Here is a 24,461-nt window from a genome sequence, read left to right as displayed (position 1 = left end):
CTGAATATTTGAAACAGTACGTATTTCAAACGATATTTAATGTTTGCTGTTTTTCTGCTGTGTCCTGCTACTAGCCAGGAAAAGAAAAAACTGCATCTCATTGTGATTTTACAGCCTTGTTATGAAATATTTCTTCCCCAAAACTACATAGTGCACCTTTAACATTTTGCCATTCCTTGATGTTTCCTGCTGTGGCTTTGAAAAAATGCTATCTTATTCTTAGTGTTGTAAAAAGTACCCAAAAGTCACACTTAAGTAAAAGTAAAGATATTGTGTTAAAGTATTACTGGTAAAAGGTAAAATAGTAAGTAAGTTGAGTCAAAGTCTTAAAGTATCTGATATTAAATGTACTTTTCTGTAAAAGTAATTTTCTGGCTATGAATGTACTTAAGTGTCAAAAATACAAGTGAAAGTAAATTATACATATTTACATGTAGGCCACATATAAACTGTAAACTGTATACTATAACTTTTGAAATAAATTAATTAAAGAATTTGCTGCTTTGGCTCTGATGCACTGTGTAGTCTGCAAAGTAACATTATAAAGTAAATTATCAAATAAATGTAGTGGAGTAAAATGTACAACATTTGCTTCCAAATGTAGTGAAGTGTTAGTATAAAGTTGCAGAAAATTGTAATACTCAAGTAAGTACATAAGTACAGTACTTGAGTACATTTATTTAATTACATTCCATCACTGCATAGTCTTATCATTTACCTCATTTTTGTGATAACCAGTCAAAACAACCTTTTTCTGTCAGGCAGTGGGCGTATTTGTCCATATCACACTTATTTGAGGGAAGTTCCTGCCTGTAGGCTGTTTGTTCTTAAAACAGTCACCACAGATTATCGGTTTTATCTTCTAAAGAATGATTCAGTAAAGGACATATCAGACACAGAGCGGATGAACAACAGGTTGTAAGAAACTCCAGATATTTAGAGGACCATTCAAAGTGCCTTCCTGTGAATTGATCTATTTGCATCTGCCATAACTCTGCAAACAGGTCATTCAGGTGCTCTAACGGACGAGTTCAACAATGTTTTGCATTTTTAAGACAGACAGCTATATTTGACTACCTGTTACAACACTTACTTTGTTTGGTTTCAGAGTCAAACACACTTTCAACATATTTTTTTACTTTCAACAGGCCCAAAAACTAATGTAGTTATCAGAATCATAGTGATGATGACGGCAGTGGTGACAATGGTGATAAAGAGTTAAAGTAGTGAAAAGAGGCAGGCAGCATGTCACATCACCCTCTGGTTTCGTATTATGGTGAGAAGCAGGTCTAACCTCTGATATATACGGCTCTATTTTAATCCCGTCAGCTGATTGGTCGGCTCACCTATGACGCCTCCCCTCTCTCTTGGCACCACTTCCTTGGTTCCATGCAGGCCGGATGACGCGCACTTCCCGTGTGAACCACAGCGTGACAGAAAAGTTTGTGCCGTGATGCGTCTCAGCACAGGTGTCACATATCTGACAGATGAGGTTTGAACCTCTGTACTCACAGTCACAGGTTGTGTTAGGAGTCACTGCTCAAATAATTGTTTTCTCATTCATGTAGTTGCTTTGGAAGCTCATTTCTACCAGTTAAAGAAAAGAAAAATAAGATGAAAACAAACTTCATGAAAACAATGTTCCCATGATGAGTCATTATTATGAGGAAAAGAGATAAAAAGTCAACATTTAATTAATGATTTTGGCTTTTTAAACTCACAATTAGAACTTTTATCTAATAATTTATGACTTTTTAAGTTACAATTATGTTTTTTCCCCATAATTTTGACCTTTTGAGTTATAATTTTGACTTTTTATCTAATAAGTATGATCCCCCCCCCCCATAATTTTAACTTTTTCAGTTGTAATTATGATTTTTTTAATATAATAACTAGCTATGACTTTTCGTTTGATAAATATTACTTTTAAACTCATATGCATGACTTTTTATCTTATAATTTCTTTTTTTTTAAATCAAGGCTGTTTTAATTATATAGATAACATGTTAAAAAATAACTTTGGTTAGAGTAAAAGTCATCCATATTAATTGTACTTGAGTAAAAGTCTTAGTCAAGTACATAACTTCACATTTACTTAAGTTTCAAAGTAAATTCTTGAAATAAATGTATCAAAAGTACAAGTAAAAGTAAATTATACATATATTCACAGTTCATCCGATCTGATGTTCAGGATTTTTCTGATAATTGGAAAACTTTAGTAACTAAAGTGTTCAAATAAAGGTAGTGGAGTAAAAAGTGGAATATTTGCCTTGAAAATGTAGCAGAGTGGGAGAACAAACTAGCATGTTCATACTCAAGTAAGGTCAGCATTACCTCCAAAATGTACTTAAGTACAATACTTGAGTAACTGAACTTAGTGTCAGTTCATCACTTTGTATCATATTTATTTATAAAAACATATCATGGTTCACATGGTAAGTTGTTTATTGACCTTTCTGTGGTCCTAGATTCAAAACCTACTTCCCTGTAGGAGGGGGGAAACCCATGAAATGTTGTTAAAATGTCTCCTAATAACAATGAAACTGTCCTAGTTTTTGCTGGGGGGACCCCTCAGAGTCCCCTGCAGGTCCTGGACCCTGGGCTGTGGACCTGCAGCGCTCCAGCAGCCTGCCGGTGACAGCAGGAACAGGCTCGGCCGGCCGCCACAGCACAGCGGGATGGATGAGCGCCATATTGCGCCTGGGTGAACAGAGGGAGGGGAAATCTGCGGCTGCGATCAATCCTCATCTCATCTCCGGACCTCATCAGCTCCGGTAAGATCTGATAAGTGGACAACATCTGTACCTTCTGTACTGACTGCGTCATACTGCACAGCGAGCTTCAAACGGTGCCAAAAACACACTTTGGGCACTTTTTCCGCGCACTTTCCGCTTCTCTGCACAAAGGAGGCAAATCTCGCAACAGGTGTCAGTGGGATTATAGTGAGGATGTGTCTGACCGCGGCACAGGGAAGCTCCTGCACAAAGGACAGCATTATCACACCCACGATTTGAACACACCGAGCTCGGATCTTTTAAAAGTTTTACGATTTGCGTTGTTGTGAAACATTTGTCCTCAATCGGCGCCGATCAGAAAGGTGGAATTTCTCGTTTGCTGGGCTCTCGTCGCTGTGGGTGTGTACCCACTTCACTCAAAGGCAACACTCCCGTGGAAATACACCCTGAAAATCAGCTTTGTTACATTTTCTTAGGCTGTAAACACCCCAGAAGGCTTTATGTTATAGGTTAGTGACCATTGATGGTGATCTTGTGATGAAACATTGTGTCTTTGCCTCTTAAAGCGACTTTTTTACGCGAAACAGAGCAGTAGTATTGAAGTAAATGACTGCCATTAATCGACATTGGGGTGTGGGGTTTGTTCGCAAATGAAGACGTCAAAATAAAAGGCTAAAACAGAGCAGGGTGGGGACTATAACTTTATCATTGCTAGTGGGTGAGGCATGTTGAGTACCATATTTAACCTGCCTGATGCCTGGATGATTCAATAGTGTCAAGGTAGAAGAGAAATGTAGGACTTCCGGCTTCAACTTTCAGAATAAAATCATTTAGTAGAGTAGTAACTACAAAATGGTTGGAATGGATGTACTTTGTTTAGAGAACTCATGATAAAACTAATGAAAGTTGGTGGTTTTACAGAATTAGTTTAATCAGAAAGCAGGTATTTACAGATATTTACAGTTACTAAATTATGAATGTCATTGGTTATACTGAAATGTGCTGTGATCAAACTGTTTTGTTGGTTTGTAGACCTATTAATCAGTCAACTGATACACAATCAGGCGACAGTTAATTTTTGATCTTATCTGTAAGTTATACTGAGCAAGTACATTCAAACACCTCATATTTTAGCTTCTCAAATGTCAGAGTTTGCTGCTTTTGTCTGATAAATATTATTATGAAGTGATCATCTTTGGGTTTTGGGCTGTTGGTCAGCCAAAAAACTACTTTCAGACATGTTATAGGCTACAGGCTAGATTTTTCTTACTCTAATCGAGAGTGTTGTACATTGTACATCCCCCTGAGTCATGTGCTTTGTGATTTTGGGTTATATAAATAAAATTGACTTGAAATGGCATTAATGAATATTCAATTTGTCAAAAATATATTTGACAGATTAGCAAAGAATTAAAATAATCATTAGTGGCAGCCTTAAAGTCAAATATGAAGCAAAAGATGGCGGTTTATTTTCTGGCTCCAGCCTCTCAAATGTTAGGATGTGCCTTTTTTTCTCATTTTTATACAGCACAGCTTTATATTTTGGGGTAGTGCGTTGAGCTTGGAGGTTTTCCACTATTTGTGGGCAGTTTGTAGTCAAAATAGTTTGATTGAAAAGGTACCTGAGCGATTACTCAATACAAATATAACTGTTTCAGTACAGTTAGTTGGTCTGAGGTGTGTCAATCATTCTTTAACAATAAAGTTAAGTTAATGTATACATTTGAAAATGGCTAGTTAAGGTTGAAATTAAAAATGGTTGGGGTAAGTTAAAAGTGACAAAGATTAGTAAGAAAAACACATGATCCCAGGTGACCAGACTTTCTGCTCTTGTTTTGAAGTTCAGGGCACGTAACTTCCTGTGTTGTGCTAGCTAGCAGCCGTTAGCTTGTGGGCTGTCGCGGTGATTCATCCTGATGACTGTGAGCTGCCCTCACCCCGGGTTTAAGTAACGCCGAAGTGTCTGAAACTCGTTTCTCCTCTTTCTCTCTTTCCAGGAAGGCGCAGTGAGAAGTACGGGCACACGGAGCAACACGTTTCTTTTCTGGAAACACTTTTTTATTTAACGGCTCCTCGCGCAGAGCAAGGAAAAGGACAGAAAAATGCCGAAAGCGGTGAGTAGTCATTTGATTTATTGATATTTTCTGTCACTGGTGGTTGTGTTACTCTTTTATAGCTAGTCAGGCTTAACTGAAACATGACAGCTAACGTTAAAGGAGGATGAAACTTACTTAATTCAATATGTTTTTTCTTTTTTTCTTACATTCATGTAGCTAACTTGGACTAATCGCTGGTTTTGGTAAACTGTTAGATATGCGGTAGAGTTAATGATAGCAGACTGATGCTGATGCCAAAGCCAGCTCTCTGTGAGAATATTAGCCTAAATGTACTGAAAACTTTAACAGTGTTTGATTCACAATTGATTTATTGAGGTCTGAGACGCGCCAGTTTATGTTTGACTATACATAATGTGACTTTTCGGTTCAATCTTACATCATCTCATGGGAGTGACAGATTGCCTGTGTTAAAGTGATGCTATCAAAGCAGTTTCCTCAACCTCCAAGCTGACTGTGAAACATTTGTCCATTTATTAACTTACTTCTGTTAAACTGTAAGTAAACAGGAACACATTTATTGACTGAATCACAACCAGAACAATACCGCTTTTCACTGGATTCATTTTGTAATTATGTCATACAGTAACAAGAGTATCAGTGAGCTCTGTGTTATAGGGGAATGCCATTCAATCACATGCTTTTCTCATACCCTGGGGGTGTCCCATATGTTTCAGCGAGCATCATCCCAAACTAAGAACTGTGCGACTGGTTTAACTCTAGACATGGATAGTTGAGCTCTGTTTCATTTTGAATGTGCTCACAGTGTGGGCGGACACAGTCGCAGGATCTATATCTTTCATGTTGTACACTTGAGCGGGATCATGAACAACGGGGGTGGAAAATGTCTTGTTTACATCCTCAGGAGTTTGTGATAAATACAAGGTTCGCTTTCGGTCTCTTGAAACTATTATCCAGGCTGAAATTTTGGGGTTGCTTCCCACTTAATGGTGGGTTCTCGTAGTCTTCATGGAGTCTTGGTAAAGATGTGAAACGGTGACTTACAGTGTTTCCAGAAAAGGGAAATAAAAGGTGAAAAAAAGAAATTATTTGATGAATCTGTCCTGAAGCTGCGCAGATTTTTGCATTAATTTGCCCCACCCCAGCTGTGACATACTGTACATTCGCACATGGCACATGCCCCTCCCTCACCTCACTGTTTGGAAATTTCTAGTATAATAGCCAATGTGTGTTTTATAGTAGTAAGGAAAATATGATGGATATTTGCTAGACATGAAGTAAAACAGTGAAAATCTTTCTTTATCCCCGTACTTCACTTAAAAAGTAGAATAGAAAGCCCAAAGATGAAACAAACGTTAATGTCTTGTAAATAACACGTTCAAAAGGATCAAAATTGGTAAGATTTTAGTAAAAAGAAGATAAAAACAGAAGCAGAAATAACTGCTTAGATCGTGACAGAGACAGGTTGCTGTTGACCAGAGCAGCATATTGTGATGACAATGACTAAAGCCCGGTCACTGTCATAAAGTATGTTGTCGGTTTGTTTAGAAAAGGCCTCATGGTTGTCAGGAGAGTCACTCTGGAAATGACATCATTACTGTCTGATAGCAGCAGCACGCCGAGGGCAACTGCCACAAAACAGCCTTTTTGCAAGATAATATCAGACTGTTTTCTTTTCCATGATCCCAAGAAGCCTTGATTTTAATGTTATCCTCTGGTTTACCGACCATTCACTACATGGCCTCATCACTGCCCAATGTACAAAAATATCAAAAGGACACTAAGTCTTTTTTAATGAAGTTTTCCTTTGATGCTGTTCCCTCCAGAAAGCTTCATACACTCAGATTAATCCTACAAATGCTGAGTCTCACCTAAAGCTTTGGTGATATATGCAAATAAGGGTTTACTTTTGGAATTTGGTTATAAGTGTGTAATGAGATAACCGTTTTATAGAGTGTCAGAGGCTCGAGCCCAGAAGTACATTTCAAGTGGGGGAGGCAGGAGGTGGTGGGATGAAAGGAAATAGCACCCAGAACTGCAGTCAAGTTAACCTTAAGGTATATATTGGCTGTCTAATTGAGGGCTGCAACTGATGATAATTTTCATGATTGATCAATTGAATAATTGTTTAGTCTATACAGTGTTAAGCAGAGAGCATACCTCCGCCAATGCCCAAATATCTCCATAAATTCAGTCAAGCCTAATCTAATATCCTTTTTGTACTGTACTATACATTGAGTAGTCTCAGTTTGTCTGGACTTAAAATATCAGAGTAATGTTCATTTTTGATGGCATGTTTTGTTAATGGACTAATGGACTATTCTAATGCCAAAGCAGCAAAAAGAAAAGTCTTTTTATTTTTACATGCAAGACATACAAGAGTTATTTGGAAAAATGCACCAAAATTAGTACAGTATACTGTATCTGCATAGCAAATGATGTGAGTCAAACATTTTTGGGTGTGCGATTCCTGCCACGCTCTCCAAATTTGAATCCGGCATCCTCATCCCATGTCTGGGCCCTCTTTTATCTTGACCTTTTCTGTCTTCCTTTACTACTAACTGTTATCGAATACAATGCAACAATGTCACGACACATTTGAAAGTTATCTTACATCAAATCAGATCGAGCAGTCATGAAAACATTCAAAGTTATCGTTGTGTAAGAATGTATTAAAATCCCTGAAAAGCAATGATAAAATTGCTAACTTGCCCTAAATTTGATGCCAACTGGCACAGAAACCGTCTGATACCTTGAAAAGAGAAACTCGTTTTTTTTTTGTAATGCAAATTCCCAGTGGCAGGACCAGGCTTAAGTAGCAGTGAAGTCTCCTATATTGGTGCTTGTGTGACTCATGTTTCACTTATTCGAATGACACATTGTCAGAAGTAAAGGATAGTCCTCCTTGGCTGTCCAAGAATCCTGTTTCCTCCACTGCTCCGTGACACAAACCGTACAAGGCGTGGCCACGATCAACATGGATGGGTGTTTCCTTTTCATGTCCAGTCCTATTGTTACTGTTTGTTCCTTTAAATAATTGATAACTCAATCATGGCTGGAACGCCCTCGATCCCTGATTCACAATTCCTAAAGTGGTTACAGGTGATTTAACTGTCATTCTTGATGTTAACAGAGCTGTGAAAGTACACTTTAAAGATATGTCACTTCCTAGAACTTCAGCTCTTGGGCCTGCCCTCTCCATCTTTGTTGTTCCTCTGCTCTGGACTCAAGTAGTAGCTGTCGTTTATGACTATATTACCTTCAGACTGTTTCAGTGGAATCCCCATGGTGACTCCAATTGCAAAAGACTCTTGTAAAGCCAGCCAAACTATGCAGAGGGTTAAATATTGAATGGTCCTCACTGAAGAATGCAGTGCAGCCTTTTCACAGTTTAACTACTGAGGTGATGACCGCCTCATTTCTTTAACTTGCCCCAGAGCAGCCCCTTAACCTCTCCATTGAAATGTCTAAAGGAAGGATATCCAGTTTATGATTATATAGGACAGGAAAGGATGGCGTGTCTTTATACTTCAGGGGTTGTGACTAGGAAATATTTGGCATTCTTGAGGATTGGCTTTATTTGTTAATTTACAGATTAGCACACTTAATCAGAGCTCTAGCTAGGAATACTGTGATCTAGTTTTTCTAGAGATGAGAAGATCAATACCATTCTCACGTCTGTTCGACCAGAGTCATGAGCCAGTTAGCTCAGCTTTGGCATAAAGGCTTGAAACGTTGAAACTGGGAGTAAAGCGTCGCTCTAAAGATAACTAACAACGCCAAAGCTAGAGCTGTAACATTTAATTGATTACCCGTCAACTATTTACTACTATTTTGATTATCAATCGGTTTCAAAAATAGTCAAAAAAGTAAAACTTCTCCGATTCCAGCTATTTAAAAGTGATTATTTTCTGGTTTCTTTACTCCTCCATGACAGTAAATTGAATTTACTGACATTTTTTAAAAATGTTTTCACTAATCAATTAAGCAAGAAAATAATCAACAGATTAATTGACAAAAATAATTATTTGCAGCCCTAAAGATCACAAAGTAACTTATTATATAAAATTTCTTGTGGAACGGCTAACTTTCTTCTATAATGTCTCAATACGTGAGCTTTAGAGGTGTAAGGAGGTGGATTTTTTTATTCTTGTCAGAGCTAGCTAGCTGTTACCAGTCTATATGCTAAACTAAGCTAATTGGCTTCTAGCTGTAACTACAGTAAACCTGAGAGTGATATCAATCTTCTCATCTTGACAAAAAAGTGAAAAAGCTTTGTGCTATATAAGCTTTGTTTTATATAAGAAACAGTGTTTCAAAGTAAGAAATCCTGAACTGCCTTTTCTACTGCGTTGCCTGCGTCAGCAGAGAGCTTGTGTTACTTGTTGTTATTGTTTCTTGGTTACTAAAGCTATGAACCTTTCACCAAGAGTGTGAAAACGTGTTCTATGTCATTACAGAAAGTTAGATTCGTGAACCAAAGCTCCTGCAGCTTAAATGATTGAGTCAGTTATTACTGTTATGACTCATGAAGCAGGGCTTTATATGGTTAATATGAACGCCTGTACTTTCCTCTGACTAAAGTTGCTCATTGTGGAACTCTGGGTCTTTGCCCGGTATATTTTTAGCATATGTGTCATGTTTTCTTTACCGCTCTGAATGGCCTCAGTTTATTGTGAGTTACCGTTGGAGGACTTACTTTGAGATCAGATATCACTCACTCTGGTTTCTGTTGGCTCGTCTGCTCCACACATTCACATGTTCCATTCTCTGCTGGTTGGTTTGGGTGTGTTTTTTCTAGGTGCTCCATCTGTAATGGCTGTAAATAAAGATGTTGACTGAAGCATCCTGAATCAGAGCTGCTACTACCAGATTGTACAATCACTTTTAAACAAAGATAGTCTCAAAATAGCACTTATTAGAGCAATTTCTGATCACTTCTGCTTTAATTTTGTGGTTGTTTTCAAGAGTCTGGCTCCAGCAGAATGTAGATGATGATAGCAAGGGACTGCTGGGGCGCTGCAGCTGAAAGGGGATCTTTGTTTTGCTGTGTAAAGCAAATGCAGCATTTCCCCTCCTTCCCCTGCTTTTTAGCTGTAAGTTGAAGCTGGTTTCCCTGTTGGACAATTAAATCCAAAAGTTTTAAACTGTAAGAACACGTGGTATTACAGTATGGCTGGGCAGTATATCTATATTATACCGTTATTGTGATATGAGACTATATATTGTCTTAGATTTTGAATATTGTGATATTGTTAAACTTCGCTGTGAATTTGATAATTATAAATTGCCCTACCATCTTTTTCTGCATTATGACCTCTTAAATTAGTTTTCATATCGTCGCATATCCACCTACTGATTTATCTGTGATAGGCCATTATCGGCCCACCAATACATGAGTTGGGGTCTAGTAAAAACTATTGTGATATTGTTTTAAGACCATATCGGCTCAGCTCTATTTTGGTAAATCAAAATTTGCCTTGCCACAGATCATGAGTTTAAATCCCAAGTGAGTCAACTCTGCTAACCTCACTCGAAAGCAGCCAACACATGGATAAAATAAAAGCGGGTCAACCTTGAATATCCACTGTCTAGACTGCTGTCTTCTTACAATATCCTGGACAGCACCATGGTGAGGCGCTTTCCATCCAATGCTGTGATTGGATTTGGCACTTCTGTCAGGATTTAAGCCTGCTCAGCCTGTGCAGCTTCATAGGAATCGGTGCGGCTCTGAGTCACCAGATAGTCACCCAGACATCCCTTTTCCAGTGGGCGTCACTGAATTTGTTCACCACTGAGGCTCACAATGGGCTGGAGATGAAAGATGTCACTGGAGGGCTCTGTCAGCAGGCTTTCTCTGTCTTCCCTCTCTGTCCACTACTCTCTTTGTGTCACTTTCACTGAGCATTAATAAGTTCAGTCAATACTTTGAGGGTCTGTGTCTTTTCATAACCCCCGCAAATACCAGACATGTGACATTATACCCACAGAAAAGAAAGTCAGTCTGTACGTTACCTCAAAGAAGCTATTGTAAACATTTTTGCATTGTTGCCCGACCTTTGTGTGAAATTCAGATGCCGTTTGCTGATTACTAACCAAACTTACAATACAGAATATTGTTGCGCTCCATTATGGGACACGGTTGACGTCAGTTCTCCTTTTTCTGTGCAGCTCACTGGTCACGTTATTTGTAATGGTTTTGAAATCGCACATGAATCATTGGGGTGGATCCTTGTAAATGGACATTTAGATTTGCTGCTCATGAAGCGGGTTTCACGCAGATGGACCACCTCTTTTTGTATGCACAGGCCGTTCTTATCAATGATTAACCAGAGAGCTGAAAGACATGCCTTTTTTCTGTGAATGGGTGAAGTAGCTGCCATATTTAAGTCCTCTTCTTTTCACTCTATTCATTCATGGTAACATCAATGGTGCCTCTGTTCAGCTTGGTGAACTAGAAGCAGATTAAGCGTTTTGATATGTGACCTTTATAACACTATTCCTTAAAATGAAAAATTTGAGCTATCACTGAATATTTTTACCAAAAGTACATCAGATTTTTGCAACAGAATTCCCTTCAATCAGCCTGTCTGGCTCTGAGAAAGCAGAGATAAACACAGAGCCCCGTGTGTTTACTCTGCAAATACACCCCCTTTCCAAACACACACACACATACACAAACTAAAGAAGTGCTCTATGCTTCACCTCGTATTGGTCCCTACCTGTGAGGACCTCTCTGTTGCTCTGGGTCAGCTTTTGAACTTTTCTCATGTTTTTCCACAGGTCAATGTTCGCGTCACCACCATGGATGCTGAGCTGGAGTTTGCCATCCAGCCCAGCACCACTGGCAAGCAGCTGTTTGACCAGGTACAGTGCACATCAGTTCTGTTTTGACCTATAAATGTGTAATCCATATCCTTTATGGAAGGTTTTGAAAACACAACGATGTGGAAATGATGAACAAATTGGAATAATGTTTGTCTTTTTTTTATAGAAAAGATCAATAAAAGTCCCAGCCAAACGCATCTTTACACACATATTCAATACATGCACAACTAGATTGCCCCTCATTAGAGCGCATACCTCCGCCAAGGCTAAACAGTCCCCTTTGTACTCCCTCATAGCTACCAGCCACCGAAATGTGCCTGTTTTATTATTTTATAGGGATAATTATATATATTATTACCTGAGAAGTTGATGAAAATGTCAAAAAATGTTCAAGAAAGTGAGTCCTTCATCAGGTAAATGTTATTTAGACAAACAGAGTTTTTGATTAGCCACACCTGCCAGTAAGAAAAAGGCAATGAAAGTGTTTCTTAAACTTTCTCCAAACTGTTCCAACCTTTGGAATCATGTCAGATAACTGGACTGACGTCTCTGAGAGAAATCTGTGTCAGGAGAAATTGTCTGCCCTCATTATCATCCCTCAAGAAGCTCTTTTCCATTCATTACATCGAGGTCTGAAAAGTTATCTCCAACAGACAAGATTACAGGAGCTTTTGGCCTCAAGAGTCTTTATCAGTCTCTGTCTTCCCTTTGAGCTTCAGGGATTATTATAAATCATTTCCCGTGATGAAATATTGCAGTATGTGAGCAAAAAGAACTAATAAAAACTAGTGATTAAATATTAGACATGGATGAGGTCTGTGAAGAAGTTCGTCTCCATGCTGAGTAAAAGGTGTGGCCACAATAATGGAAACATTAATTTCTTCTTGTAATGTAGTTGCAGCTCTGTAGTGTAGGACACTCTTTATGACTGTTGCTGATTATTAATAATTTACAAATAATCCCTTGTCCCTGTGGTGTCTGGCACCATTTTAGGAAATCTCACTCACATTTTCTACTCGCATATGGTTATTCAGATAAGCATGTTGCCAGCTTATTGGTGCTAGTTGTTGTTAGTTATATATATATAAACCTACACACACACACACACACACACACACACACACACACACACACACACGCACACACCAACTTGGTGTGTAGACAGTTGCCTTTGAACATATTTTATTAATATTTTGCCAGAGATGAGACAGTGAGGTAAAAAGTTAGGCAACCAGTGTAAAAAGTTAGTCAGGAGCCCTGATTAATGTTTGTTCATTACAGTCGAGGTGGTTATGTAATAACTAGAGGTGGCAGTATGTCGTATTTTGTTGTTAACCCTGTTGTTCCTATAACTGGTCACTTACAGGATTGTTAATGGATGAATTTTCTTTTGCTCTTTTCCTTTCCTATTGTGAAGCTTAGTACCTAAAATCCAAATGTAGGTGACATGTCATTAGCGTGAGCTCCTCTGAGGCTCTATGACAGCACCGGGGGAGGAAAGGCATTGTTTTAGCCACTTCCTGCACAACTCGTTTTTCAATAGCTAGTGTAGCCGACTGTGTGTCAAGGGGATTCACCCTTCATGTCAGCAGCCCTGTTTAGTGCTTTAGTCAAAAAAAATACATGAATACAATCATTTTAAGCACAATATCCTAAAAAATCAACTAGAATACCAGCCATATTCAATAGCGTACACTATTTGCGTTTGGATGTTCTTTTGCTAGTTTTATGTGTGGTTTTGTTAAAGGATAGCCGAGGACCCAGATATTCGTCATTGATGTGTCTCTATTTATAGGTGTTGGTGAATTCCCCAGCCTACTTGTTAGAATGGCTCTCAGTGGGGTGTGCCACAGATAATCACACTCACTCCCCGTGATGGTGTCAGAGACAGTTCAGTGCTCTATTTTAGTGCAAAGATACAATTTGCTAATTTGAGCATGGGAAGCGGTCGACGAAGCGTCTCACCTTGTTTAAAGTCTGAGCAGCCGTTCTCAGCGTTGGTGTTGACGTTTAGTTTAAGTGGTTGTGTCCCTGAAGTCTGTCAGCAGCCTGATTTAGTTTTGAATGGGTGCTTTGGCAGTAATCAGCTGTAAGGACACATGTACTCTCACAGAGTGTTTAACAGGTTCTGTGGAAATGCTGAGTAACAGCAGTGAGCTCATTTCCAGGGCGAGTGCGAGGCCTGGTGTGGCCCGTGTGGTCAGCGCTGATCATAGCCTTTAGTCCCTGTCATTCTGCTCTTAAACTCACTCTTAGAAACTTGTGCCACTCCCCTACACACCCTCGTACAGTTTCACTTCCATATGACTGTACACTGCTGCTCGTGTTCATTTTGCCTTGAGCTGCATCTAATGGTGGTTTACAGTAGATGTACTGGTTAGTTATATGTGTCCTCAGCGTGTGTTCAGATGCTCTCTCCTGCATGAATGTGGTCTTGCAAGGCTTGAAGTCGTAGCTTCAGCCCCTAAGCACTGGTTAGGATTGATATTAAATAGCTGAGCAACATTTGAAACAGTTCAACAATGTCTTGAACTGAGTCCAAGTCAGAATAATCTGCCTGACAGGTGTCAAAATATGAAACTAGTTCACTTACACACCCAACCCACATGTCAAAGCCACTTTCAGAAGTTGCTGCAAAGCTGCTCCAAGTCAAGAGAGGGAACATGTCCCATGATGGCTTTTCTTCTTTGGTGTTGTAGCAGAACTATTCTTAGATATTAAACCCTAAAATACTGGCTTTGTAATACTCCCTTCACTGTTTAGTGACAATGAATGTGTGGTCTGACAGTAATAGACCCATTTCCTTTGGGCCAGGAGCTGCTGCCCCTCCACCAGCAGCACTCCCCACCACCACAGTCTTTGTGCTGGTGCCTGTTTGGGGCCCAACTGGGTGAACCCCTCCCTTCCCCTCAGTCAGTCGCTGGAGGACTTCACCCTCGTTATTCAGCCCAGAGGATGCAGCGCGTAATGCTGTTTCAGCCCAGTGGCATTCCTCTCTCTCACCGCACGGCCTGAGCTCCTATAAACCAGACAGGGAAACTTTCACTCTCTGACAGATCGCTGCACACTTCAGTCATGCTAACTGTTCCTATGTGGCAATGCAAGTCAGTCTGAAGTGGATGGTGACGCTGTTCTTTTTGACAGAAAGATTTAGATTCTTCAACCCTGCTGCAAATGTTTCACTGAGTTTACAGTTTTTTTTAATCATTGCCAGAACAAAGTAGACTTGTGCGTCTGCTAATGACAGGGCAAAAACAGTGCTCCAGACACTAACATACCGGTAGTGCTGGTGCACCATACTTTTTTATTTATGTGCACCAGCACATAATTTAGGGGCACCCAATACTGCATTTTATTTTGAATTTTATTAACACATTATGTAAATGATTGTGAACAGGAAAAAAGTAATGTTTGTCTTCATTTAAATCACAGCAACACAAGAAGAAATTGCAATAACCTGATGTAACGTGTTTGAAAAATATACTGCTTAGTTTCAGGTGCACCGGTGCAATCAATTAAATTGTTTAGTCATTTGACAGATTTTTGGACACACATGCAACCAAAATAGTTGCACCCTGGAACATTGAAGGAGTTTGGCCCCTTGATTTTATCTATGGATTTATTTTTCCCAAGAGATGCTGGAAACAATCGCAGTGATATTTTTTTGCAAGCAATTTCCCACAGTTTTGCAGAGTATCAGCTAGTCTTGAAAAATCTTACAAAGCACTATATTCAGTTTCCTCAAATAAAATAAATAAAATCCTTAAATATTTTCCCTCACCTGCTGTAGACAGCACCATTAGTTATAACTTTTTTGTGTGAGGCTGTTGGTTGTCAGGAGTAATAGTAATATAGTAATAGGAAACCTCCCCCAACTTTTTATCAGCTCATCCTTTCAAATTGCAGTCTATGCTGTGTTAAAAAGGTCTAAAAAAGTGTTGAATTGAACTTAGTGAACTCTGCAGATACCCTGAGTTCTGCATTGGATTGTTCTGTTTTAAGTCATCTTACTCTGAATGAAACTCTGAGGTGTTTGGAGCTTTTGACGTTCATTACAGAGACCTAACAGCGGCAACCCATTAAAGTCGAGGCAGCTCGCCAAACCAACCTGCTGTGATGTCAGTCCACTAAACCTGTGTCCCCAGATTCAGATTTAATCCTCCTCTAATGAACCGTAGTATTTCGAGTATCCTTTGGCAGCAGGTTTTCACAACATGTATAGCACATTATTAAAGGTAGTTTATTATTTGTTAAGTGAAGTACATAGTTGTTAAAGGTTGGTTAGCTGGCCCAGGAAAATTGTTTCCTCCTTGACAGCGCTGAGGTTTTACCATGCCTCTCCACAGTAGTTTATCCCCTGAGAAAATTGTTCAGGTATCTGTAGGCCACTCTGTTGCTCTGCCTCTCACTCTGTAGACCCCAAAGCAGAACCACCATGAAAGGGCTGATTGTTTTCTGAGGCCTTGTGAGTTTCATTACAGGTGAGATTCAGGGTTATGGTTTAGTGCTCTCTCATTTCAGGCCCCTTCCAGTGCTTGTTGTTGTGGCACTAAACACAATCCATCAGAAAAGTTCCTGGAATCAAAGCCGTTCATTTTTACTCCCACAGGTCGGCCTGCTCTGTGTTTTCCGTCGTTCAATAAGAGGAGGGAGTTTGATTTTAATTATATCCTTGGCTGGAGCTTATCATTGGGAATGGGCTTGGCTGGAGTGCCAGCGTGTTGATTCAAACTTCACCCAGGCAACTTAACACCTCACCTGGTGACTGGGTGGGGAATTTGGCAGCGATGCATCTAAAAAAAAGGCTTGACACGGAGATCACCTCACTTAACGTCGCACACATAAAAACATGAATTCCTACACGTTGCTGTTGGAAAAATTGCTCAGCCTCTCTGAAGGCCATAAAGAGCCTCTCTGGTCGTTGAGGTTTTTCCTCAGGAGCCAGTGGAAAATGGTAGCTCCTCCTGCAGCACAAGTGATCATTCCAGATCTATAACTGGGTTTTCACTTTCTGCCTCAGTCACAAAATTGAAAAAAAAAAATCTTCAAATTGCTGGTCTGCAGAAGTGTTTCCAGTGTGGTTGAAATTAAAACTGGGTTCATAATCTGCCTTTTGGACGTTAATAATGAGGAGTTTGGGCTACTGCAGTTTTGCCAGAAAGTAACTGCTCCCCCTCACCCGCTGACGCCTCACTCCAGGCGTCTCAGTCTGTTCCTGGAGTCAGAGACAGGATGCTAGTCATGCAGCACGCCCTCGTTACACAGTATCGCTCCTCTTCAGTGGTCAGACAATAGGACCACTTTGTTTAAGATCAGCCCCCATTGTGCTTGTGTGTGCTATGGCGTATTAAAACAGACAGAGATGTGAGCATAGTGTTGATTTGTTTGGTAAGAGGGTTCACTCGTGGGGGAAGAACTGAACAGAAAACAAAAGATAACATTGGCAAAGGTCCTTTATTGATGTGTTTGGGATAAGGGTTTATTCAGGACAGGTTTGAGAAACCAAACTTTGTAACAAACTGAATATCAACCTTTCGCTGTTAATTGTTGAATGCCTACAGGTGGTATTTTTTAATGAAATCTGGAATCTTTATTTTTGGTGAATATTATTTCAACTTGCCTAACTGTTGTTGTAAAATACCCCTGTGGAATATGAAAATGTATATGACAGTTGTCAGGGCATTGAACCAATGAAATGTAGATATTTACAGACCCAAATGCAATGCAATTGCATATCCGTCAGTGAGGACAAAAGTTTAAATCAAAAATCAAATCAAATCTTGACCGTAAAATCTAAAGTCAAATCAAAATAGAAATTTGGAGAATTGTGACAACCCTAATTACTAGGAATTAGGAAATGTGCTGATATTGTTTCCTTAATAGATTAGCCTAATCTACCTTTGATCATCAATCAAAGCCTTCAGTCTCACTAAAGTTGCCAATTAGAGCTGAAATGATGAATCCATTAGTCAATCAACAGAAAATTACTCTGCAACATGATTGATAACTATAAAAAAAAAAAAAGCATGCCAAGCAGATTTGGTCCTTTTCTTTGACCTTTTTGATAGAAAACTTAATATAATATATAATATAATATAATTGGGTTTATGGCTTTTGGTCAGACAAAACCAGAAATTTAAAGATGTCACCATGCAATTCAGCAAAGTGTGAAAAACATGTTTCACCATTTTCTGACTTTTTATTAACCAAACGTTGAAACTTCCTGTCCAGAGTCTTGTTAAATTGCTTCAGACAACAAACATAGAGTGTACTTTCATTGGTCCTGGCAGTAGTAGCCTGTGGTTTGTATACCTAGCTTTGCCAAGTCCATACTCAGGCCTGGGAATGTGTAATACTATGAGGGTTGTTCACCAGATTAGTCTGGTACCTGAGTATGTCACCTTAAGGTTAGATAATTCAGGCCTTGCCACCGTCTGTAAAGCGCTCAAAAGCCTTTTCACGACTCCTCGCTCAGCTGGAAGAAAACCATCAGTGATTCATTTACATTAATTGGAAAAATTACCTCATTGATTCTTGTTGGTTTCACAATCATCCGTCCCATCAACAACTCTGTTTGACTGCATATGAAAAAATAAAGTGATATTTAACTGAGAAGGAGGAGCGCTGCTGCATCCCTCTATGTGTGTGTGGATCTCAGTCCGTGAATCAGACGGGACGAGTCATAAAAAGTATCATCCTGATCAATCATGGGTGGGATGACAGGGTAAAATACGTCCTTAATGAGGAAAATATTAATGACATTACCTGCAGCGATTTTCCAGCAGTAGAAATGATAGGTGTATCTCTACATTTACATGAGCATTTCCGCACTGATAAGCTTCATCAATTATTCAAAACTCCTGACTTGTTTCCTTTGGAGAGTTTATAACTACAGCTTTGCTCAGTTGTGCAACATGCCCAGGGGCGCACAGGTGGGCGCAAGTACATTTGCTATTCACACAACGCGGGCGCTGGGCGTTAAAATGACAACTGCATCAGTCTGTAACTAGCAATGAAACTTGTGCTGCGCCACCTTGTGCAGAGTATAAGATAGAGCCCTAAGGCTTTTTCCCAATGTGTGTTTTATAGTAGAAAATAATCAGCAACTATTTTGATAATTGATTCATTGTTTTTGTCGTTTATCAAGCAAAATCAGTAGAAAATGCTTACATTTCTCAGGATTCAGCTTCTCAAATGTGAAGATTTGCGGCTTCTTTTTGTCATATATCACAATCAACTGATTGGACTTTTCACTGGACAAAACAAGACGTCATCTTGACCTTTTTGATTGCCATTTTTATTGCATTTTTTGTTGTTTACATTTCATACACCAAATGATTAATGGATTAATCTAACAAAACTGAGTAATTGATCATGAAAATAATCTTGTTTGTTGTAGTGCTATTGTATTTATAAGACTTTACATTTCCTCTTTTCTCTGTGCAGGTGGTGAAAACCATTGGCTTACGTGAGGTCTGGTACTTCGGACTTCAGTATATGGATGGCAAAGGATACTACACCTGGCTAAAACTGGACAAAAAGGTAACATCCAGCTTCAAAAGTACCTATTTGTGTTTGATTTTTACTCATATCAATCCTCCTATCTTTTAAATGCTCAGGTCATTAGGGTTGGAGGAAAACCCTTTCCACACTTTCTAATACTTTTTGAATCATCAAAATATAAATACTGTCAAGAATTAGACCACACAAGTTGTATGATTTGTTTTTAAAAGGTATTGATGCCGTTATTCAATTAAATTAATTTCCACTATCATTTGATTTTAGCTGCCACTTACATACCTACATTTCCTTTTGCTTTGTGTCTCAAGTATTTCCCAACTGCCCACCTCTCGCTATGTAGTTAAATTCTATAAACAATAGAGAAAGAATGCATTCTTTTGAATGGACGATACAATCAGAGCTCCAGTGTTTGCCTTTCAGTCAATCAGTAGCCACCGCATTACAGTATGTAGCTATATATTCACATTCTGTATTGTGGTTCCACTTCCGACACAGCAGCTGAATTTATCTGGTTTCTGTCTGTGCTGGGGAGTCTGACCACCGCTTGTAATCATCTGGAGGTGGATTATTTGACAAGAGTGTGAACTCTTTGTGAACCAAAGCTGCCTCAATTCTTCTCTGTTGTCTCTGAGTAAACACAGGTTACTGTACCTTCACTAACTGTTATTCCTGAAGCTGCTTACAATGCAAGTTATGTTGTATATGTGTTAGACCAGTGAGAAAAACAGCCAGAGGTATGTAGTCCAGCCTGGCATAAAAAGAATTCCAGATGTTAAAGATTGTGCTGTTTTCAAGTTTCTATATGATTGACCAACCCCTGCAGCTTTTGGACCTGTAGGTTCTCTGTTAGTAATCTCTTATAGAAGAACTCCATCAACACTACTACTGCAAATATCTGGTACTACTTCATGTGAAAAAAAGTATAAAATCTAAAGCTGCAACAATTAGTCAATTATCAGTTATGAAACTTTTTTGATAATCGATTATTTGTCATTTTAAAAAGTCATTTTTCATGCAAAAATACTTAATGGTTCCAGTTTCTTAATTGGAAGTATTTGCGGCTTTTCTTTGTCCTTTATGAGAGTAAATGAAAAGTCTTTGGCCTGTTGATCGGACAAAAGAACCAATATGGTTACATCACTTTTGCCTCTAGGAATTGTAATGACATTTTTTACATTTTTTTTAACTTTTTGTAGATTAAATGATTACTTAAACATAATAGTCAGATTATTCAGTAATGACAATAATTGTTAGTTGCAGGCTTGATGAAATCCCAGTCTTGTGACTCCAGAGAGAGCTAGTATATATAGTCTAACACATAGCCTCAAGTGATGTCACTTGAGTCAGCATTGGTTTAGGCTGAAGATTGCAGGTTTACAAAATAAAAAAAAATCTCGAAGCATGACGTCAAAAAGAAGTAAGGTTACCAAAATTCTGTAGTTTGCTACTCATCTATTATAGGTAATGTAGGTACCAGATTTTGACATCCAAAATTGCAAAAAAGATGTTCTCTCTGGTTCTGCTGCATTGAGTTTGGTACTTTTTTTGCTTGGAGATGGAGTCCAACAATGTTATACGAGTGCAAAACTTAATCAGTGGTATACTACTTATTATAAATACAAGCCATCACCTGACTCTCTACTGATACACTTGTTTGCCTAATAGTGTAGCATTAATCATAGACCACGAGTGCTTCTATAGAATGGAATTGAAGAGGACTTTTCTGATGAATGACTTCCTGACTGAAACAAACTGATCTAGAGAAAATTGCCTCTTTGCACTTTATAATCATAAACAGGGGTCACTGAGAGAGAAAGAAAGGGTTATGCTTGCCTCAGTCAGCAGCAGCAAACTGTACACTGTGTGCTGACGCTGCGCTGCAGCTCATCAGCACAATGCCTCGCTCAAACTGGAATATTCCCGGCCCTATTCTCTCCATCAAGACCGCTTGGTTCCTGTTTCGAAATTAGAGGAAGAGGCACATTGTGCAAACACATAATGTTGCTCAGAGTTATCAAAGTGTATTTCCACTAAAAAAAGAGCTGTATATCCCCTTTCTGTGAGGGCAGTGCACACATGAAACGTACGAACTATAAGCTGTTTCCTAATGTATTAAACGTTGACACAATTATACTGTATGCTAGTGATTGACTTCAAATAGTACAGTTTACGTTTTTAAAAGAGAAATGATTTAGAATTTTTACTTTATTAAAATAAAAAAAAAACTATACACTGACATAAAAAGAATTATCCTGGCTCTCAAAAACAGAACAAAACACAGAGCCTTGATGTGAACCCCATAAACATCTAGTAATGCTCAACTTAGTACAATCCAGCTTTTCTAGCTTGGTGACGTTCTATAAATAGTGTGGGAATACACTTATTTGCTTTCTTGCCAACAGTTAGATAAGAAGATTGATGCCATGTTGTTGTCTGTTGTTAATTTGTTGCTGGAGCCAACAGCTGATTAGCTTAGTTTAGCATAAAAAGTGGAAACAGGGAAACGGCTTAACAGGAGCATCTGCGACCATCTGTGACTGCAGGGCTGTCACTGCTCCTGGCTAAGAAATAGTCCTGCATAATACCTCTTAAATTTAGTTTTTTGTATAGATTAAAAGTGAGATACAGTGTGTTAGGTGAGCTTTAGAGGTGCTGGTATGCAGCTTTTAGTACTGCTCAAAAGAGCCAGGCTAGGTGTTTCCTCCTGTTTCCAGTCTGTTTCTATTCCTTTAATGCTAATGATGTTGTAATTCTTCTCCAGGTGTCGTCCCAGGATGTGAAGAAGGAGAACCCCCTGCAGTTTAAGTTTCGGGCCAAGTTCTTCCCAGAGGATGTGTCTGAGGAGCTGATCCAGGACATCACCCAGAAGCTGTTCTTCCTGCAGGTGAAGGAGGGCATCCTGAGTGACGAGGTTTACTGTCCACCAGAGACGGCCGTGCTGCTGGCCTCCTACTCTGTTCAGGCCAAGTTTGGAGATTACACCAAAGACGTCCACCGGCCTGGATACCTCCTGTCTGAACGCCTGCTGCCACACAGGTGAGATTTGCCACAAGATTCAGCTTAGTTAATGAAATAATATCTTCAAAAACCAAGATTTTATGTAGTCATACACTTGGCTTATTATACTGAAACAATTGGGTTTAGCACTGGCAGACAAACATTTTTTGCGTAGGGTAATTATTGAATAAGTAGGGAAATGGAAAGGAAAAGGAACTAAAAAATGTTGACAGTGAGCATGAGCTGCACTCATCAACACTGGTTGAACCTGCCGCAAAGAAAATCTTCTCCACCCTGGAATCCAAAGAAACAAAAGAGCAGGATGATTTATGTAACGATCATGATGTCTGGATAATGATGAGTCTGAAACATTTGAATCATGTGTGTGGGTGTTTGTGTGCAATCTCTCTTTGTCAGTGTGTAAAGTTGGCATTCAGCTTTCATTGCAATTCATACAAAACACGAGGAAACAAAGATAACGGAGTCGCATTCAAGCACTCAAGAGGAAGATCAAAGCTTTAGTACATTATTAATCATGGTGCAGGCCACAACTCAGAGTCAAGTCAACCGTGAAAGACTGTGCCAAAGAGCGGCTGCATGCTTTTGGTATTTTCATGTTTGAAAACAGACGGAGCACCTTCGACTCATCTGTTAACAAGGTACATTATCGGGTGTGGGTGTGTCAGGGACTGGTGACGATGATGCACAGCTGTATCGGCTCCTCTCGGCCAGTGTAGAAGAAGTGCTTTCCCATCACGATGCAGTGACAGTTTGGGGAAGCAGGTCCAGACTCTCCATTACCAAAGACAAAACTATTATACCCTTCAGGAACATGAAAGGATTTGGGTGTGTGAAACGACAGCAACTCAAATATGCTGCCAAGGACATCATGTCTTTTTCTTAATAGTCTGGAAGTCATTATGTCTCATTTGTCCTGAGGTTGTCACAATCTGGCATTGTTGTTGATTTACGCTGCATGAACAACAACAACTGTGTAGGACAACTTCAACAGTTTTGATGTGCACAAGAGGACTGAAATCAATGTGTCTATTAAAGACTTTCTGTTGCCTTCAGATGGTCGTATAAGGAATAAAGCAACTGAAAAAGAATCACAGTGCTGCTCCAAATATTTTGCTGATGAGTTCCTCTTAAGAATCAGATGTTAAAAGTGGAATATGTAAGAACTTTTCTTTAAAAACATTCAAAAATTCACTTAAGTTATCAAACAGAAGATGAAGAAATCAGAATTTTGATGTCATGTCAAAGACGTCAAAATAGTATTGTGTTGAAGAGATATCAACTGAAGTTAGCATGCTAACCAGCTAGCCCTGGGGCCTGAAATCTTCTTTCTCCCAGCTCCTGTGCTGGCAGTGTAAACACGCTAACTGAGCTAACAAGCTAACAGTAGCTTCAGTCATGGATTTATAAAAGGAATACATTCAGCAACAGTTAGTAGTTACTCTGGTGATATGCTGCCCCTATGTATGAAACCAACAGGTGGCCAAACCTTATGTATTGCTAATTTAATATTATAACAACTCTGCCTCATTAGGATTAATTTTGTTAAACAAATTTTCTTCTGTCCTCATTTAAGACTGTAATATTTTTATTTATTCTTCATTTAATCTGGTAGTTTTATTGAGATTAAGATCTCGTTTTCAAGAGAGACCTGAGAAGAGAAAACATTCACAAGCACACAATCAGCAACAGAAACAACACAACAAGGAATTAATTACAACAATTACAACAATCATGAAAAACATCAGATAACAGAGCTTTTAAATCTCCAAGTTGCAGTGCCACACTTTGCACAATGCAATGCTTGCATGAAAATAGAGCCTGTAATGTTATTTATCCAACCAAAGCCACATATATCAGATTGTCTTGTGTGTTAGTGGTCGCTATATGTATGTAGCTGAACTTTTCTTCTTTCTTTGTACAGAGTCATGGAGCAGCACAAGTTATCCAGAGAACAGTGGGAGGAGAGGATTCAGGTGTGGCACGAGGAGCACCGCGGCATGTTAAAGTGAGTGTGTGTCTTATGTAATAACACTCATGAAATAATGCACCCTAAAATAAAAAACAAACACTCAAATAATAACTGATTGTTGTTCTCTGTCCATCCTTGTAGGGAGGACGCTATGCTGGAGTACCTGAAGATTGCCCAGGACCTGGAAATGTACGGTGTTAACTACTTCGACATCAAGAACAAGAAGGGAACAGAGCTGTGGCTGGGAGTGGACGCCCTGGGACTCAACATTTATGAGAAGGACGACAAGTAAGCGCTATATTTTGACAGAAACAA

At 39.2% G+C, this 24,461-nt stretch overlaps 1 protein-coding gene across 3 annotated transcripts in view; it reads left to right on the top strand.

The window, feature by feature from the left end:
* Positions 1-2,665: 2,665 nt before the first annotated feature.
* Positions 2,666-24,461, top strand: part of ezrb (ezrin b) — a 36,018-nt gene continuing 14,222 nt past the window's right edge. Inside the window, exons 1-7 of one of the 3 annotated variants that reach the window (XM_073492667.1) lie at positions 2,666-2,774; positions 4,733-4,849; positions 11,594-11,677; positions 19,085-19,180; positions 21,921-22,195; positions 24,099-24,182; positions 24,288-24,434. In XM_073492667.1, the coding sequence (XP_073348768.1) occupies positions 4,838-4,849; positions 11,594-11,677; positions 19,085-19,180; positions 21,921-22,195; positions 24,099-24,182; positions 24,288-24,434 (698 nt within the window). In that variant the 5' untranslated portion in view covers positions 2,666-2,774; positions 4,733-4,837. Of the gene's footprint in view, positions 3,245-4,641; positions 4,850-11,593; positions 11,678-19,084; positions 19,181-21,920; positions 22,196-24,098; positions 24,183-24,287; positions 24,435-24,461 lie in introns of those variants that run through there. The other 2 variants (XM_073492666.1, XM_073492665.1) reach the window with 2 other exon arrangements.

Source organism: Pagrus major, chromosome 22 (assembly GCF_040436345.1).
Source record: "Pagrus major chromosome 22, Pma_NU_1.0".
Classification (NCBI taxonomy): domain Eukaryota; kingdom Metazoa; phylum Chordata; class Actinopteri; order Spariformes; family Sparidae; genus Pagrus; species Pagrus major.
Note: the sequence above shows the minus strand (reverse complement) of the source record. Positions and strands in the feature narration are given on the sequence as shown.